General features: G+C 36.6%; 1 protein-coding gene across 4 annotated transcripts in view; it reads left to right on the forward strand.

Annotated features, from left to right (window-relative positions):
* CEP95 (centrosomal protein 95) overlaps positions 1–8,705 on the forward strand; it is a 35,772-nt gene extending 27,067 nt beyond the window's left edge. For 3 of the 4 annotated variants that reach the window (XM_021000762.1, XM_021000763.1, XM_021000764.1), the window contains 8 exons: positions 999–1,091; positions 1,855–2,005; positions 2,742–2,911; positions 3,067–3,141; positions 4,898–5,050; positions 7,547–7,693; positions 7,968–8,039; positions 8,332–8,705. In XM_021000762.1, the coding sequence (XP_020856421.1) occupies positions 999–1,091; positions 1,855–2,005; positions 2,742–2,911; positions 3,067–3,141; positions 4,898–5,050; positions 7,547–7,693; positions 7,968–8,039; positions 8,332–8,508 (1,038 nt within the window). In that variant the 3' untranslated portion in view covers positions 8,509–8,705. The remainder of the gene's footprint in view (positions 1–998; positions 1,092–1,854; positions 2,006–2,741; positions 2,912–3,066; positions 3,142–4,897; positions 5,051–7,546; positions 7,694–7,967; positions 8,040–8,331) is intronic. The other variant, XM_021000765.1, reaches the window with a different exon arrangement.
* Positions 8,706–15,167: the final 6,462 nt, after the last annotated feature.

Here is a 15,167-nt window from a genome sequence, read left to right on the forward strand (position 1 = left end):
CAGAGAAAGGACTGATGTCATCTGAATAGAGACTGATGCATACTATTTTTTCCTTCCTTCCTTTCTGTATTTTTGCACGAAATGGACTAATGTGGAAATGTTTTACATGATTGCACATATATAACCTGTATCAGATTGCTTACCATCTCAGGGAGGGAAGGAATATAATAGAATTTGGAACTCAAAATTTAAAAAACAAATGTTTAAAAAAAGGAAGAAAGGGTCATGCTCTTTTCTTTGTATTTTTATAAACTCTTGCCTTTTCCTCGACTCTACTTTGCTTCTTTCATCTGTTAAATTCCTTGCTATCCCTTAAAATGTAATTTAAATGCTGTTTCCTCCATGAAGCCTTCTCTGATTACCCTATTCCCAACATACACACATTCCCTCCCTCTCTCCCACCTCCAGAATCAGTAATCAGTTTTGTCTCATATTTCTCCAATATATTTTGTTGGAGGCAGAAAAAGATTTGAGCCAAATTGCACAGAGTTGGGATTAGATTTAGATTACCTAGGGAGAATAGAAGAAAAGAAGAAAGCCTTGAAGTACACATATATTTGAGGGGCAGAGGATAGATTGAGGAGCTCAAAGGGAAGACAGAAGAATGCTCAGAGAAATGAGAGCCACTGTATTCTCCTATCATGGATGAAGGTAAAGAATTAGAAATTGAGGGGCTGTCCATTAATGGGCAGGATGGTTTCAGAAAAACCTGGAAAGACTTATATGAACTGATGTCATGTGAAGTGAGCAGAACCAGGAAAATGTTGTACACAGTGACAATATCATGGATGGAAGGTATCAATAAAGTCAGCAGTGTAAAATGCTGCAAATGAGTCAGATATAGTATCAATCTGTCTCTCCTAGAGACATTGAGAATGTAGAATGCTTGTTTGTGTAGGGTCTAGTCAGTATTGAATAAACGCTCCCTCCCAACCCCTTGTTTTTTATTAGTTTGATTAGTATTTGTAACGTCTTGGGGGACTTGACTTTTTCTCTAGGTGTTAGCTGACACATTTGAAAAGCAGTTGCATAGAAGTGAAATTCAAGAAGCAAATGGACTTCTGATGCCGAATGAAGACCAGGAAGTAACAGTAGGCTAAGATTTTCAGTTGGGATGAAGGCATTTGAACATAACATGAAGAAACATTAGACCAGGCGGTATAGTGCGATGGAAGAAGCACTAGAGTTAGAGTCTCAGAAGACCTGAGTTTAGGTCCTGGCTTTTCCATGTATGGTTGTGCAGTCCTTGGCAAGTCACTTAAGTCTTTCTGAGTCTCAGGCATAACACAGGGTTGTGGTGGGAAAAGCACTATATAAGGGCACAAGATGTTATGTAGGTCTGAGTTAACAATAACAAGAACAAACAAGGTTTTGAAAAGAGAAGAAAAATCACTTCCAAGAGTAGCTTAATTATTAGCTCTTTAGGGAAAAGATCTTCTAACTATCTGTCCTGCCTGAGATACTAAGACATGGGTAGAAGGTTGGTACAGTCTCTATTCTTCTTGAACCTTGCCAGTTAAAAGTTTTTATTCTTCCCAGGGGTCAGTGGGAAGGTTCTAATACTTAATGGCTGTGTGATTATGAGCAAGGCCTGTAAAAAGGGGACTAAAGATAACTTGTAGAACCTATGCCACAGTATTATCATGGGGAAAGTATTTTTATAAATGTTAAAGTGTCATTATTTCCATTATATACTAGCCTCTCCAAGTATTTCAGAACTACTGTTGGTTATCTGAGGGAGCCCATTTTATAGGGGCTAATTGGTAGGGTTAATAGTAGGAGAAAAGATAACCATATTTCTGTTCTCTACTTAAAAGTTGCCCTCTCCATAACAATTTTGCATTTGTTTCTAAGGAACAAGAATACAAAGAAAATATCCATAAAAGACCTCCGAAAACTTTTCAGCCAGTGAAAGTTTATTCTAAAAAAACCATGCCTTGGAATCTCAAACGCAGTCAGTGGATTCCAAGCGGGAACATCATGAAGGCAAAGAAAGGAGTTCCACGTAAGGACCATAAAATTGTATTTGGTGGAAAAGTAGCATCGTTTGAGAGTGCACAGGAAACCCCACAGATTCAAGAGTGAAACCAACTAGTCAGCTAAGTATTTCTTTCCTCATTCATAGGTTGAATGACACAGTGGGATGGAATATTCTTACTGATTGATTAGAGCAGGAATCCTGATAAACTAGGATCAAACTAAAGACTATGACTACTAGCTCTTCATCACTGCTGTGAGTTTGGACTCAGACACTTTTGTTTTCCCTACATCACCAGTCTTCTTAGGTTCTAGAAAACTAGTGAAGCAAGAAGGAAACCCCCAAGCAATTTTCCTGTTTCTCTGGCCAGGATTCTACTGGGAGCTTGTCCTTCCAGTTACAAGGACAACCAATGCATGCCACAAGGATTGCCAGAATGTTCTTTGTTCCACAGAGTTACGGCCTTGGTTTTATTCCCCACAGTTACAAAATAGGGCATTCTTACAAATCCTTAATTAGGCTCTCTGCTTGCTTTGTGTAGCTTCAGGAAAGATGAGTGAGCTGAAAACAGCCTCCACCACAACATTGCAGCTGTCACTAATAGGGACAAGGTAACATTGGGGTGAAGTAGAATACTAGTAAAGTGATGTGCCTTAATGCACATGACATCACTAAGATACAAGTAAGGATTATAGCAGTTGGAAAATTGTGTTATTCACTTTGCCAGACTTCATGTTTTCATTGCATTTGTCTTCATATTTAGTGAAAATAAAGGATGACAATCTTTTGCCCATGCTTCTGGAAGAGTTTCCATACCTCCATATTTCTGGCCAAACACTTGGGAAAATGTGGAAACAACAGCTCTTTCAAACTGAACAGCTGAGGAAGGTGACATCTGGAATGGAACAGTCAAAAAAGAAATTCCAGTTTAAAGTGAGTTTCTATCATATTACAAAGGTTTTTTTCAAACTGAAAGGCCAAGTAGTGCAGGCAATAGTTCTACAAAAGAATAGCCTGAGGAGAGCATGTACTGGGGTTCATGGACTACAGCATCAAAACCTATTTCTTTCTTTCCATTTAATTTCCAGATTGAAGAAGCACTAAGAAGACATGATCTCCTGGCTGAAATTGTTAAGAAAGAACATGAACATAATAAGAGACTGGTAAGTTAGGGGAAAATATTCATTTGCCAAAACTTTTTATTTATAAAAGAATGCATTAAACACTCTGCTTATTTTTATTTGCTATACGTGGATATAGATTTATTGTCATATAATATGTAGAGCTGTTATAGAGGTAATTACATTATTCTTCCAGTCCCTTAACGGAACAAACCCATTCTGGCTCATGTTAAAAGCAAACAAACATGATTCCTAAGTCCTGTCCACATGTAAAAAGGATAAGTCATGGTTTGGAGTAGATAGGTAGTTTGATGGCACAGTGGGTAAGAATACTGGACTTCAAGTTAGGAATACCTGAGTTTGAATCCTTCCTCAGAACACTTGCTGGCTGCGTGATCCAGGGCAAGTCATTTAACTTTACTTCTCTGTGCCTCAGTTCCTTCAGTTGTAAAATGGGGATAACAATGGCACCTACCTTGTAGGGTTGTTATGAGGATCAGATGAGATAAGCTAAGTACAGCACTTTGCAAACCTTAAAGTGTTATGTAAGTGCTGGTTATTACTATATGGTACAAGGTTACTAGACTGCAGAAGGCAGAGCTTTTCAACTTCTGTTTTGCTTCCATCTTTTTTAGCAAGGAGGAAACTTTTCATACTGGAAATGTTCGGGTAATCTTGGAGAGGGAACTCAAACCTGAGATAGGTCTAGAAATAGCATAAAAGCATTTAGTTGCTTAAAGGGAACCCATAGTTTCCGACACGGATTGTTTCCAAGATACTGATAGAACTGAAAGATAGCAACTGTGATGTTATGGCCATTACTGAGAAATCATGTCAACCAGGAGAGGTGCCAGAAAGCAAGAGACAGGCAGAATTGTCCCTGTTTGCAAAAAAGAAAATGGTGGAGTCCCAAAATTATAGACCAATAAATAAGCCCAGCAAAAATCTAGGTTATTAAACAAGGAATTTATAAACATTTAAAAAGGAATATAGTAACTCACTAGAGTCTTGTGTACACTAAAAAATTCAGAGCAAACTAAACATTTTCCTTTTTCTAACAAACTTTTTCTTATAAGGTTTGATACATCAAATCAAAGTTGGTATACATACTAATTTCAGAAAAGAATTTGGATAAGATTGTGAGATGTGGGCTAAGCTTGCTCTTGAGATGCAGAAACAATCTTATGGTAAGGTGTAGTGGTCAGAATATAGGTAATCATAGTCATCCCCGGCTAGTCAGATGAAATATTGTACTTGTTTCTCAGTTTACATTTCTAAAAAGCACATCAACACACCTTCGTGACATATTCAGAAGAAGGCAGCCAGGATGGCAAAGGGTCTGGAAACCATTTCATATGAGCAGAAGTAAAAGGCACTTGAGTTATTTAGCCTAGAAATGTAAGGCATGAGGGCTCCATTTTAATATTTGAAGAACTGTCATGAAGTAAACAGGTTGTATTGTTGCAGAGGACAGACGTTATGGGTAAACAGGTTTGGATTTAGTATATGAAAGAATTTAAACAATTAGACTAGAACAAAAACAGTGAACATGGATGAAATCTTTTCATTGAGAACAACGATTTCTGTATTGGGTAAAAAGTTGGAAGGAACTTTAAAAACCATCTAGTCAAAGTTTTAGTAAAATAGCACCTCAGAAGATTACTAGGTAAAGATAAACATATAGATACAGTACAAAGTAGAAGGAACGTAGCAGAACATGAGAGACATTTGGAAATTTCGGACCCCCCCCCCCAAAGTGACCTTATGGTTTGAAACATCTTTTTTTGTTTGTTCTTAGCAAGATTTTAAGGAACGTATATGTAGACAGAAGTCAACTCAAATGAAGATAAAAGAGAGACGACAGCAAATCATTCGAGCCAAAAAATACTACGAAGACTATAGGGTTCAGTTACACGCAAAAATGATACGAACACGGACTCGTGAAGAAGTGGTAAATAAATACTACTTTAACTCTCCTCTCCCAAATTCCTAATCTCCAGTGATATGTTGAAGAAAGGCTATTAACTTGACTCTCTACCTTTTGAAAGACAACCTGTTTATGCCTGCTATATATATTTATTTGTATATATGTACGCATATACATATATGTGTATATGCATATATATACATAACACTGACAGATGATATATGTGTCTAGAAAATCCAAGTCATTGTTACCATCTCTTCATAGAAATTACTCATCTGATAACCCTGAAGTACTTGGTATACTCAAGAGTATATTTCTAAAGCTTAATGAAGATCAAGATATTTCATTGTCCAGCTCTACTCAAAAACCTACCTCTCTTGATATTTTTCTTCTGTAATGTCACCTTATAATTCCCAGTTCATCATTGATATCTTACAGTTTATTTGGAGTGTAAATACTATATACTTTATAGGTGGGGTGGGTTAAAAGGTAAAAGACCACAAAGGGAAAGAGAGTTGAGATTTCAGTTTGATTTTATTCGTTTGAAAACAGTTCATTATGACTGTCCAAAGATTTTTCAAAGCTTGTTGCAATGGCAGGAGCCACTCCTTTAGGATTCTAGGACCTTTGGCCACCAAATTAACTGGTATATGAGCTAGCAGTGTGGTATAGTAAACAACACTGGATTTAAAGTTAGAGGACCTGGGCTAAAATATCAGCTTTAATACTTGGGTGACCAGAGAGATTTAAGCCATATTACCTTTCTGGTCCTCAGTCTCCTTATCTGTAAAGTGAGGGAGTTGGATCAGCTAATCTAAGATTATTTCTAGCACCAAATCCCCTGATCTTCTAAATGCTAAGTAAAAAAGTAAGTGAGATTTTCTGAAAGTAAGGTTTTCTTTTTGTCAGCTACATGAAGAAAAGAGAAAATCAACTATATTGTAAAGATGGGTACACTATATTTTACAAAGCTCTGGTAATGTCCTATAGCTATGGACAACAGTCTTAGTTGTAAGAAGCAACATGGTAATTTTCAAACATAATAGTAGTGAATAAAGCACTGGCCTTGGAGTCAGGAAGGACATGGGTTTGAATTCCACCTCAGACACTTCCTAGCAGCGTGACCCTTGGTAAGGCATTTAACATTCAGCCTCCTCATCTGTAAAATGAGGATAATAATAGCATCTCACTCACAGAGTTGTTTTGAGGATCAAATAATATGTGAAGGATTTTGTAAATGTTAAAGTTCTATGTGAACGTTAGCTATGTCTTCTTATCTAAATTGGCACTCAGTATTATCTACTTCTCTAAGTTATAGTCAGGTCCTTATTATTCTACTTAGCTGTTGACCTTGTTACCTTTATCTTTTTTTAAATTAAGTTTTTATTACTGTATTTTTTATGTTTTTTTTAATATCACCATAGTTTTCCACCATATTCCTACTCCCTTACCCCTTCCAGAGAGCCATCCCAACAAATAGTATTTTTTAAGACCAAAAAAAGAGAAAGAAAACAGTGTAACTAATCAATATATTGGAAAAGTCTGAAGAAATGTGCAGTGTGCAATGCTTGTAGACCTCCCACCTCTGCAAAGGAATGAGTTGAGGTATCATCTCATATCCCTTCTTTTAAGCCATTCTTGCATGTTCTTTATAATTTTGCAAGACTCACTTCTGATTTTTTTGTGCACGTGGTTGTTTGTTCTGTTTACATTGTTGTAGTTATTGTATATGTTGTTTTCTTGGCTCTGCTCACTTCTGCATCAGTGTATGTAGACCTTTCCATGCTTCTGTATATGTCACATTCATCAGTTCTTACAGCCACTGATATTCCATTACATTCATGTGCCACAGTTTGATTGGGCATCTACTGGTTTTTTTTGCAATTCTTTGCTATCACAAAATGTGCTACACCTTTATCTTTAAAGGGAGTTTTTAGTTTTCATAATCTGCTAGCCAGCTAAGAGTTATTCTTAAGCAGAAAGATTCTGCTTTTTGTAAAAATCACTTTTTCACATTGCCAAATGGGAAATGAGTGAGCATATGCACAGTATCATTTGTCAGATAATCTGTTCTTTACCACAGCCTGCTAACCTAGCCTATGTTCCCAAGAAAAATACTTTAAATTAAATTGGTGTTCTTTCTGATCCATACTTTATAAGATCTTTCCTGCAAGAATGGCTACCTGTGAAAGATGATCATAGTGGGAATTGTACAAAACAGTACAAATAATCAAACTGAGGTGGCTTGGTGAATTAGTAAGATTTGAGTTCAAATCCTGACTCAGAAACATAATAGTTATGTAACTGAGTACAAGTCACTTAACCTCTCTTATTTTTAAAATAATCCTATCTATTCACAGGGTTGTTGTATGGATAAAATGAGGATAATATATGTAATATGCTATATTGATTTATATGGTCTATATTATAGCTATATCATATCATCTATTATGTATTAGCTATTATTATTGTTACTGTTTTCAAATTAAGTCCTTTTCTTACTAAAATTATCTTTGACAGATATTTAAGAACCTCTTCAGGGAAGGTTTAGAAATTCAAAAACTAAGATTGCAAGAACTGAGAAACTACGCCAAAGATAAGCGAGAAGAACAAAAGAGACTGCATGAGAATGAACTGGAATCATTGGAGAATTATTATAAGGATCAGGTACCAAAGTAATGTTAAGTACTTTGCAAATAGCATAACATACTAAACCTTTCTGCATGTCAAAAATTGGCTTGAACTAAGAGTAAATCATAAGCTCTTAGGTTACCATATGATATTGAAAGGTATTTAAACATCAACATTTTACAAGAACATTCTTGTGAGGCAGTACTCACAATCTGAAACTCATAATGCTTAATTCTGTGCCCCAGTTCCTTCTAAAGTAGCCACCAACAAAAGAATGACTACATAAGGGCTATTTCTTTCTTCTAAACAGTTTGCAATGCTAGCAGAAGCTGTATCACAGGAACGTCAAGAAATCAAAATGAGAGAGAAAGCCCAAACAAAGGTAATTAACAGGAAGTTATACACACTTTCCTGCAAAGGAGTAAAAATGAGACCATTATCCATGCTAAGGGGGAATGAAGGAAATATTCCAAATTCACATATCCCACAACTCATTTAAGTCTAGTTTTAACCCTACTCCTCTTGTTCTTATTGGTAGTAAATAAGCAAATCATCTGGGCTTCTTCACATTCTTTTCCCTCCTTTGCCAGTGTATCTAATGACCCAGAAGGTTTGGATGAAAGCAGACATACCCAAAAGACTGAATAAACATGATGATCTGAATTCTCTTTCAGACATTACATAAAATGAAACGGGAATTGAGATCCAAGATGGAGCAAGAAATTCAGCAGTTGCAGACCATGATAATTAAAAATGATGATGACCTCTTCTTTCGGGAAGTGGAAGCTGAACGCCTTAAAGCTCGGCTTCAAATGGCTTCATTTCAGTACAGCAGGGGCCATTTCTTTTGAAATCAAAGAGCCAACTATAAAACAGGTTTTTATTTTACTTGAAAAAATAATGTGTGTGTGTTAAACCTGAGCATGAGAATGACAGAAACAAAGATTACAAATTATCATCATCAACTTTTAAACAACCTTAATTAAACACTAAATGTAACTGACTTCATATTCGATGTACTTCTAAATAAAAATAATTTTTAATGCTCCTTAAAGCCTCTTTCTTTCTAATATGAAATAGTTTATATAAAAAAGGAGATGCTTCAGCATACTGCTGTGAAACCATCAAAATTCTACTTAAGCACATGTATTCTTAGCCCTGGGAGATAAACATTCAAGAAGTAGGATGACATAAGTAAATAGAGCCACCCTTGGAGCCAAGAAGATTTGGGATCAAGTCCTGCCAGGGCTACACAAATGACACTAGGTAAGTCACTTAGCATACCAGTACTCAAGGCAGCTCTCTAAGGCTATACATTCCAGAGAAGGTGCCAAGCTCCATGGGCAGAGGAAGTATCCTATCCTGTTGATATAGGTCCTCTTCCTATCACTATAAGACATGGTCTCTGCTCTTAAGGAACTTGAAATTCTCATTGAGAATAAAGAGTTAAGAAATAGCAAATTATGCAGAAGAGTATATATGTACATTTGGTATATACATAAGCCCGCCCCGTTCCAGAGGTTTGTAACCTTGGATTCGGGAAAAAAACCACATCTTTATTTCACTGACCTCTAACTTAAATCTAACTTTTTGATTACTTTAAAACACTTTCTGAGGAGGAGTCCATTGGTTTCTCTAGACTGCTGAGAGGGTCCATGATACCAAAAATCCCTTGAGATCTTAATGGTCACACCACTAATAAGGGACAGAGCTAGGATTTAAACTTCAAGTTCAGCACTCCGTTTATAATATGAATTAAAAGGAGAGATCATTAAGATCTAAAAAAGAGCCTAATGAAAGAGATAGGCTTGTAGAATGGATATGATTTGCATGGGAGGAAGAGGCATATTCCAAATAATATGATGGTAAAGAGTGAACTCAAGTCTTATCTAATTCAAAATTTTTTAACTCACTTAGTATTCAGGAGCAAGGAGTAATAGTACTGTTGTAATTCTCCCCCAGTCAGACAATCATGAAATATTATGGGTACCACATTTTAGGAAGAACATTGATATGTGCCCAGAGGAGGAGAACCAAGATGAAATAAGTCTTATACTGTAAGGCTTTGAGTCTGTAAGTTTCTGGCAGAAGGTTGGGACTTGATCTGAGTCTTAAGGGAAGTCAGGAAGTGGAGGTGAAAAGGGAGAGCATTCTGGACATGAGGAACAGCCAGGGAAAAAGTTATGGAGTTGGGACTTCAGAATGTTCTGTTCAAGGAACAGCAAATAGGCCAGCATAACTGGATAATAGGGTACATAAAGTGTAAGAAAACTGGAAAGGTAAGAAAGGGCCCAGTTATTTTTATTTTCAATTTCCCATTCTCTTCCTTCTGTACTCAATGAAAAGGCAAGAAAGACAATATCCATTATACGTATTAAGTCATGCAAAACATTTCCACTATTAGCCAGGATTGGGTGGAGGGGTAAGGCAAGGAGGAGAAGAAAAAAGGAAAAAATATGCTACAATCTGCACTTGAGTCCATTAGTTTTCTATCTGGAGGTAGTTAACATTTTCTTCATTAATCCTTTGGAAATTTTGTGGATCACTGTATTGATCAGAGTTGCTAAATTTGATTATCATTACAATATTGCTTTTGCTGTATGTTTTCCTGGTTTTGCCTACTTCATTTTGTATTAGTTCATACAGATCTTACCAAATTTTTCTGCAGTTCTCCCCTTCATCATTTTTTTAGCGCATAATAGAATTCTGTCACATTTATATACCACAGCTTGTTCAGCCATTCCCCAATTAATGGGCATCCTCTCAGTTTCCAATTTTTGAGGCCTTTTTCCTTTTCTTGGATCTACATGGGGAATAGATCTAGAAATATTTGCTGGGTCAAATGGTATAATTTGGTAATCCTTTGAGCATAGTTCCAAATTGTTCTCCATAATGGTGGGACTAGTTCACTGCTCCACCAACAGTGCATTAGTGTCCCAATTTTTTCACATCCCCTCCAGCATTTGTCATTTTCCTTTTCTTTCATATTACCCATTCTGATGCATATGAGATGATACTTCAGAGTTGTTTCAATTTGCATTTTTCTAGTTATTAGTGATTTATAGCATTTTTTCATGACTATTGATAGTTTCAATTTCTTCTGAAGACTCTCTGTTCATATAATTTATCAATTGGGGAATAGCTCCTATTTTTTAAAAATTTGGCTCAGTTAAGGGGCCAGGTTGTAAAAAGCTTTAAAAGTCAAACAGGGTTTTATATTTGATTCTGGAAATAATAGGCAAGACTATACTTGAGTAAGTGGGGGATGACCCGGTTAGAACTGCACTTTATGAAAAATCACTGGCAGTTGAATGGAGTGGATTGGAGTGGATTGGAGTGTGAGAGACTTGAGGGAGTCTAACCAAAAAGTTGTTACAATAAATAGTCCACGTTTATGGTGATGAAAGCCTGTATGTACGAAGGTAGCTACTATGTGAGTAGCAGAAGGGATGTGTGAAGTTAGAAAGGACAAGACAACATCAGATCCAGCATGTAGGGTGAGTGTATAAGTGAGGAGCCAGAGTGACACTGCGATTTGGAAGGAAAGTTAAGAGTGGAGGGCTTAGGGGAAAGATGAGCTTATTTTTCACCTATGTGATATCCAATTCACGATGTCTAAAAGACAACTGGTGATGTGAGACTGCTCAGTTAAAGAGACTGCCCATATTTAACTTGCATAAGAGATAACTGTCTGCAAGTATTTAAAAAGTCATCATGTAGAAAAACCTGTTGAGCTCCAGGGGCCATGATTAGAAGCAGTGAATGGAAGTTGCAAAGAGGAAACAGTCTTGAGATAAGGAAAGATTTCCAAAAAGTTATCCAAAGTGGAACAGGCTGCCTTAGGAGAGAATGGGTTTTCTGAGTAATATTAACATTCAAATTAACTGCAAAGGACAAATGAAGGAAAATGCTATCCACCACCAGAGAATGAACTGATATATGGAAGTATATGTATGGCATAGTTATATACACAAATGTCAAATGTTGGCCGCTAACAAGGGGTTGGGAGGGAGGGAAATAACACAGAACTCAAAATTTAACCCCAAAAAAATTTTTTTTAAAAAGAGAATGGGTTTCCTACTGGAGATACGAGCGAAGATGACCACTAATTTATGTTATGGAGGGAATAGTCACTGAGATCTCTTCCATTTCAAATTCTGTGATAAATCTAATCTTCATCAGTTATTTGGATAAAACATGCATTTCTAAGTATAGAAATCATCTGCTAATCAGAAAAGTCTCTTAGCTGAGGTCATTTTCCATGCTTTTATGGCTACAGAACTCACAAAATTTAGTGTTAGTCTACTGGTTCACTATACTGAAATGATGGGGAAAAACACGATTTACACCCCACTAAAAGCATGTAATACAAAGAATAAAATCTGGTCATGTTGGTTTTTCACCCCTTAAGTTATTTATCGATATGTTACCATGCAGACCACAGACAATGGGAGTTTTCTTAACTGTGGGTTCAGGTTCTGCCTTTGACACAGGATTTTTGACCTTAGGTGACTTGGAGACCTTAGGTGACTTATGTAACTTCTCAGTGCATTTTCTAAGATTTAAGTTGCAGAACAGTTGGTCTTCTGTTTTGGAATAGGGAGTTTCCTCACTGGAAGTTCCCTACACTTGGGGAAATCACAGCCATTGAAATGAGTCAAATGCAAAAAAAAAAAAGCCACTTGAAGATAAGCCTTAAACTGTAGCCAAAATACAGCTATTATCCTGCTAATATTTACCAAACCAAGTCAATCTAGTTCCTGTGTATTTGCTTTTCCCAAAGATATACAATTACTCGTGATTGTATGCTTGTAAGAAATGAAATTCTGACTTTTGGTTCAAAAGTACATGTTATCTTTTTATCTGTATTCTATTATTTTAAACTGTTGCTTATAACCAGTCACTAAGCTAGGATTTTCCCCAGAAAGGTAGAAGCAATGGAAGGCACTGATTGGTTATTACTTCATGGTCTCAACGGAATATGAGACTTGTGGGCCTGCACACAAATTGGAAATGCATGTTTCTCAATTCTGTTTTATATTTGACTCATCTTGGGTTCTGAAGGATATAAGTAGAAATTCTGGTTATTTTTCAGTCATGTCCAACTCTTCATGATCCAAGTTGGGGTTTTCTTGGCAAGGATACTACAGCAGTTTGCCACTTCCCTCTCCAGCTCATTTTACAGATGATGAAACTGAGACAAACCAGGTTAAGTGATTTGCCCAGGGTCACACAGCTAGTAAGTGTCTGGGGCCAGATTTGAACTTAGGAAGATGTGTCTTTCTGACCTCAGGCCTGGCACTCTATCCATTGCACCACTTTGCTGCCATAAATAGAAATAAATTAGTTGATCTAATGTCAACTACAGACAAATTACTATTTTACTATTTTAAAGCATTTACTTTTTTCCAAAAAAATTATTTCCATTTTTATTACAGTATAGATCTGTCAACTTAGATTTCATTCTTTGACTGCAATTTTAAGTAAAGGCAGATATTCAGAATAGTACAATAGCCTTCATGAATAACTGAATGAAAAAGCATTTAAGTGATTTCCACATGCCTGGCACAAAATGTTGTGGACACAAATACAAAAGTCCCTGCCCTAAAAGAGGTTACATTCTGATAGGGGGCGATTCTCTCTCTCTCTCTCTCTCTCTCTCTCTCTCTCTCTCTCTCTCTCTCTCTCTCTCTCTCTCACACACAACACACACACACACATACATACATACATACACACACACACACACACACACATACATACATATATACATATTTTAGCCAGGGAAAGAAATAGGGAAAGGAGCCACAGGGGTAGTAATGACCTACAGTGTGGTTAATTGACATGCCCTTTCTAGAAATACAGTAGTATTGATTTGATTCCTGGGTAAGAAGGAGAAGGAGAAAGCCAGGGCAAATAGCAAAATGACCAGGTTTTTGATGGAAAGTGATATAGTTGGTGGCAGCTCAAATGCCACCACTCTCTTCAGGTTTGATGTTGGGATGGAATGAGGAACCCATGAATCACTGAAAAGTTAATAAAAGGATATTTACTTTGCCCTAACACAGCAAAGAAAGCTGTAGGTACTCCCTGAAGAGGCAACAAATGGCTTTTTAATTCCTAATGCCCAAAAGGTACGTCCTCCCAAAAAAATCTATTTCATGGAGTATTTGGTCATCACATATTGCAATCCTAATGATTTAAGTATTTGCAAAAAAACCATCGTGAAAATAATTACATCTTGCACACCAACAACAGTTGATGGGGACAAAGTAGTACAGAAATTCTATTAAGGTGATACGGCTGTCTAAATGTGGTGACTTCAACACAAAGTAGGAAAAGATGCATAATTCACGAGAGAGAAGTCATATAGCCATACTGATTTAGTACACTATAAATGTATATAATCTAATCCCCAGCAGGTTTTTACCACAGTAAGGCAATCACCCTCTTCCCTAATTCATTCACTAATTCACTCTGAATAAAGGCTGTCTGTCCAAATAATCTTTCCTTAAATCTCACATTCTTAGCTGAGACCTACCATATTTCGCGCCAAAGGCTCTCCTTACTCACCCTTTCATCTCACATTACTGAGACATCTTCCTGAATTCTTCACTTCAGTTTCTGATGTGGAGGTCTTTTTCCTTGCAAAGACCAATCCCTCTACATTCACTTCTGATCCTGTCCCATCTTCTCCAGATTGCTACCATCATTCCTTCTGTCACCTTCAGTCTCTCAATATCTACTGTTTCCTTCCCTGTAGCCTTCAGACATGCTTATGTCTCCTACATCTTTAAAAGTCCCTCACTTGGGGATGTTCATCAATTGGGGAATGGCTAAAGAAGTTGTTGTATATGATTGTGATGGAATACTACTGTACTATAAGAAATAACGAGCAGGATGCTCTCAGAAAAATCTGGGAAGACTTACATGAACTGATGCAAAATAAAGTGAGCAGAACCAGGAAAACATTGTATAAAGTAACAACATTATATATGATCAATTGTGAATGACTTAGCTATTCTCAGCAATACAATTATTTAAGACAATTCTGAAGGACTTATGATGAAAAATCCTATCTATACCCAGAGAAAGAACTGATGGAGTCTGAATGCAGATTGAAGCATACTTTTTCTTCACTTTTGTTTTTTTCTTTAGTCTGTGTTTTCTTTCATAACATGACTAAAATCGAAATGTGTTTTGTATAACTGCCCATGCATAACCTATATAAAATTGCATTCTCAATGAGGGGGAAATGGGAAGGAAGGAGACAATTTGAAACGCAAAAAAAAATTTTTAAACAAATGTTCAAAATTGTTTTTACATGTAACTGAGGAAAATAAAATATTAAAATAAAAGACCCTTCCCCCCCAAAAGTCCCTCACTTCATCCTACCATCCCTTCCTCTGCTAAAACTCCTTAGTCTACACTAGTAACTCTATTTCCTCTTCTCTCACTCTCTTCTAAACCTTCTGACCTCAGCATTTAACTAAAACTGTTCTCTCCAAAG

Source organism: Phascolarctos cinereus, unplaced genomic scaffold (assembly GCF_003287225.1).
Source record: "Phascolarctos cinereus isolate Bilbo 61053 unplaced genomic scaffold, phaCin_HiC Scaffold_5;HRSCAF=322, whole genome shotgun sequence".
NCBI classification, from domain to species: Eukaryota; Metazoa; Chordata; class Mammalia; order Diprotodontia; family Phascolarctidae; genus Phascolarctos; species Phascolarctos cinereus.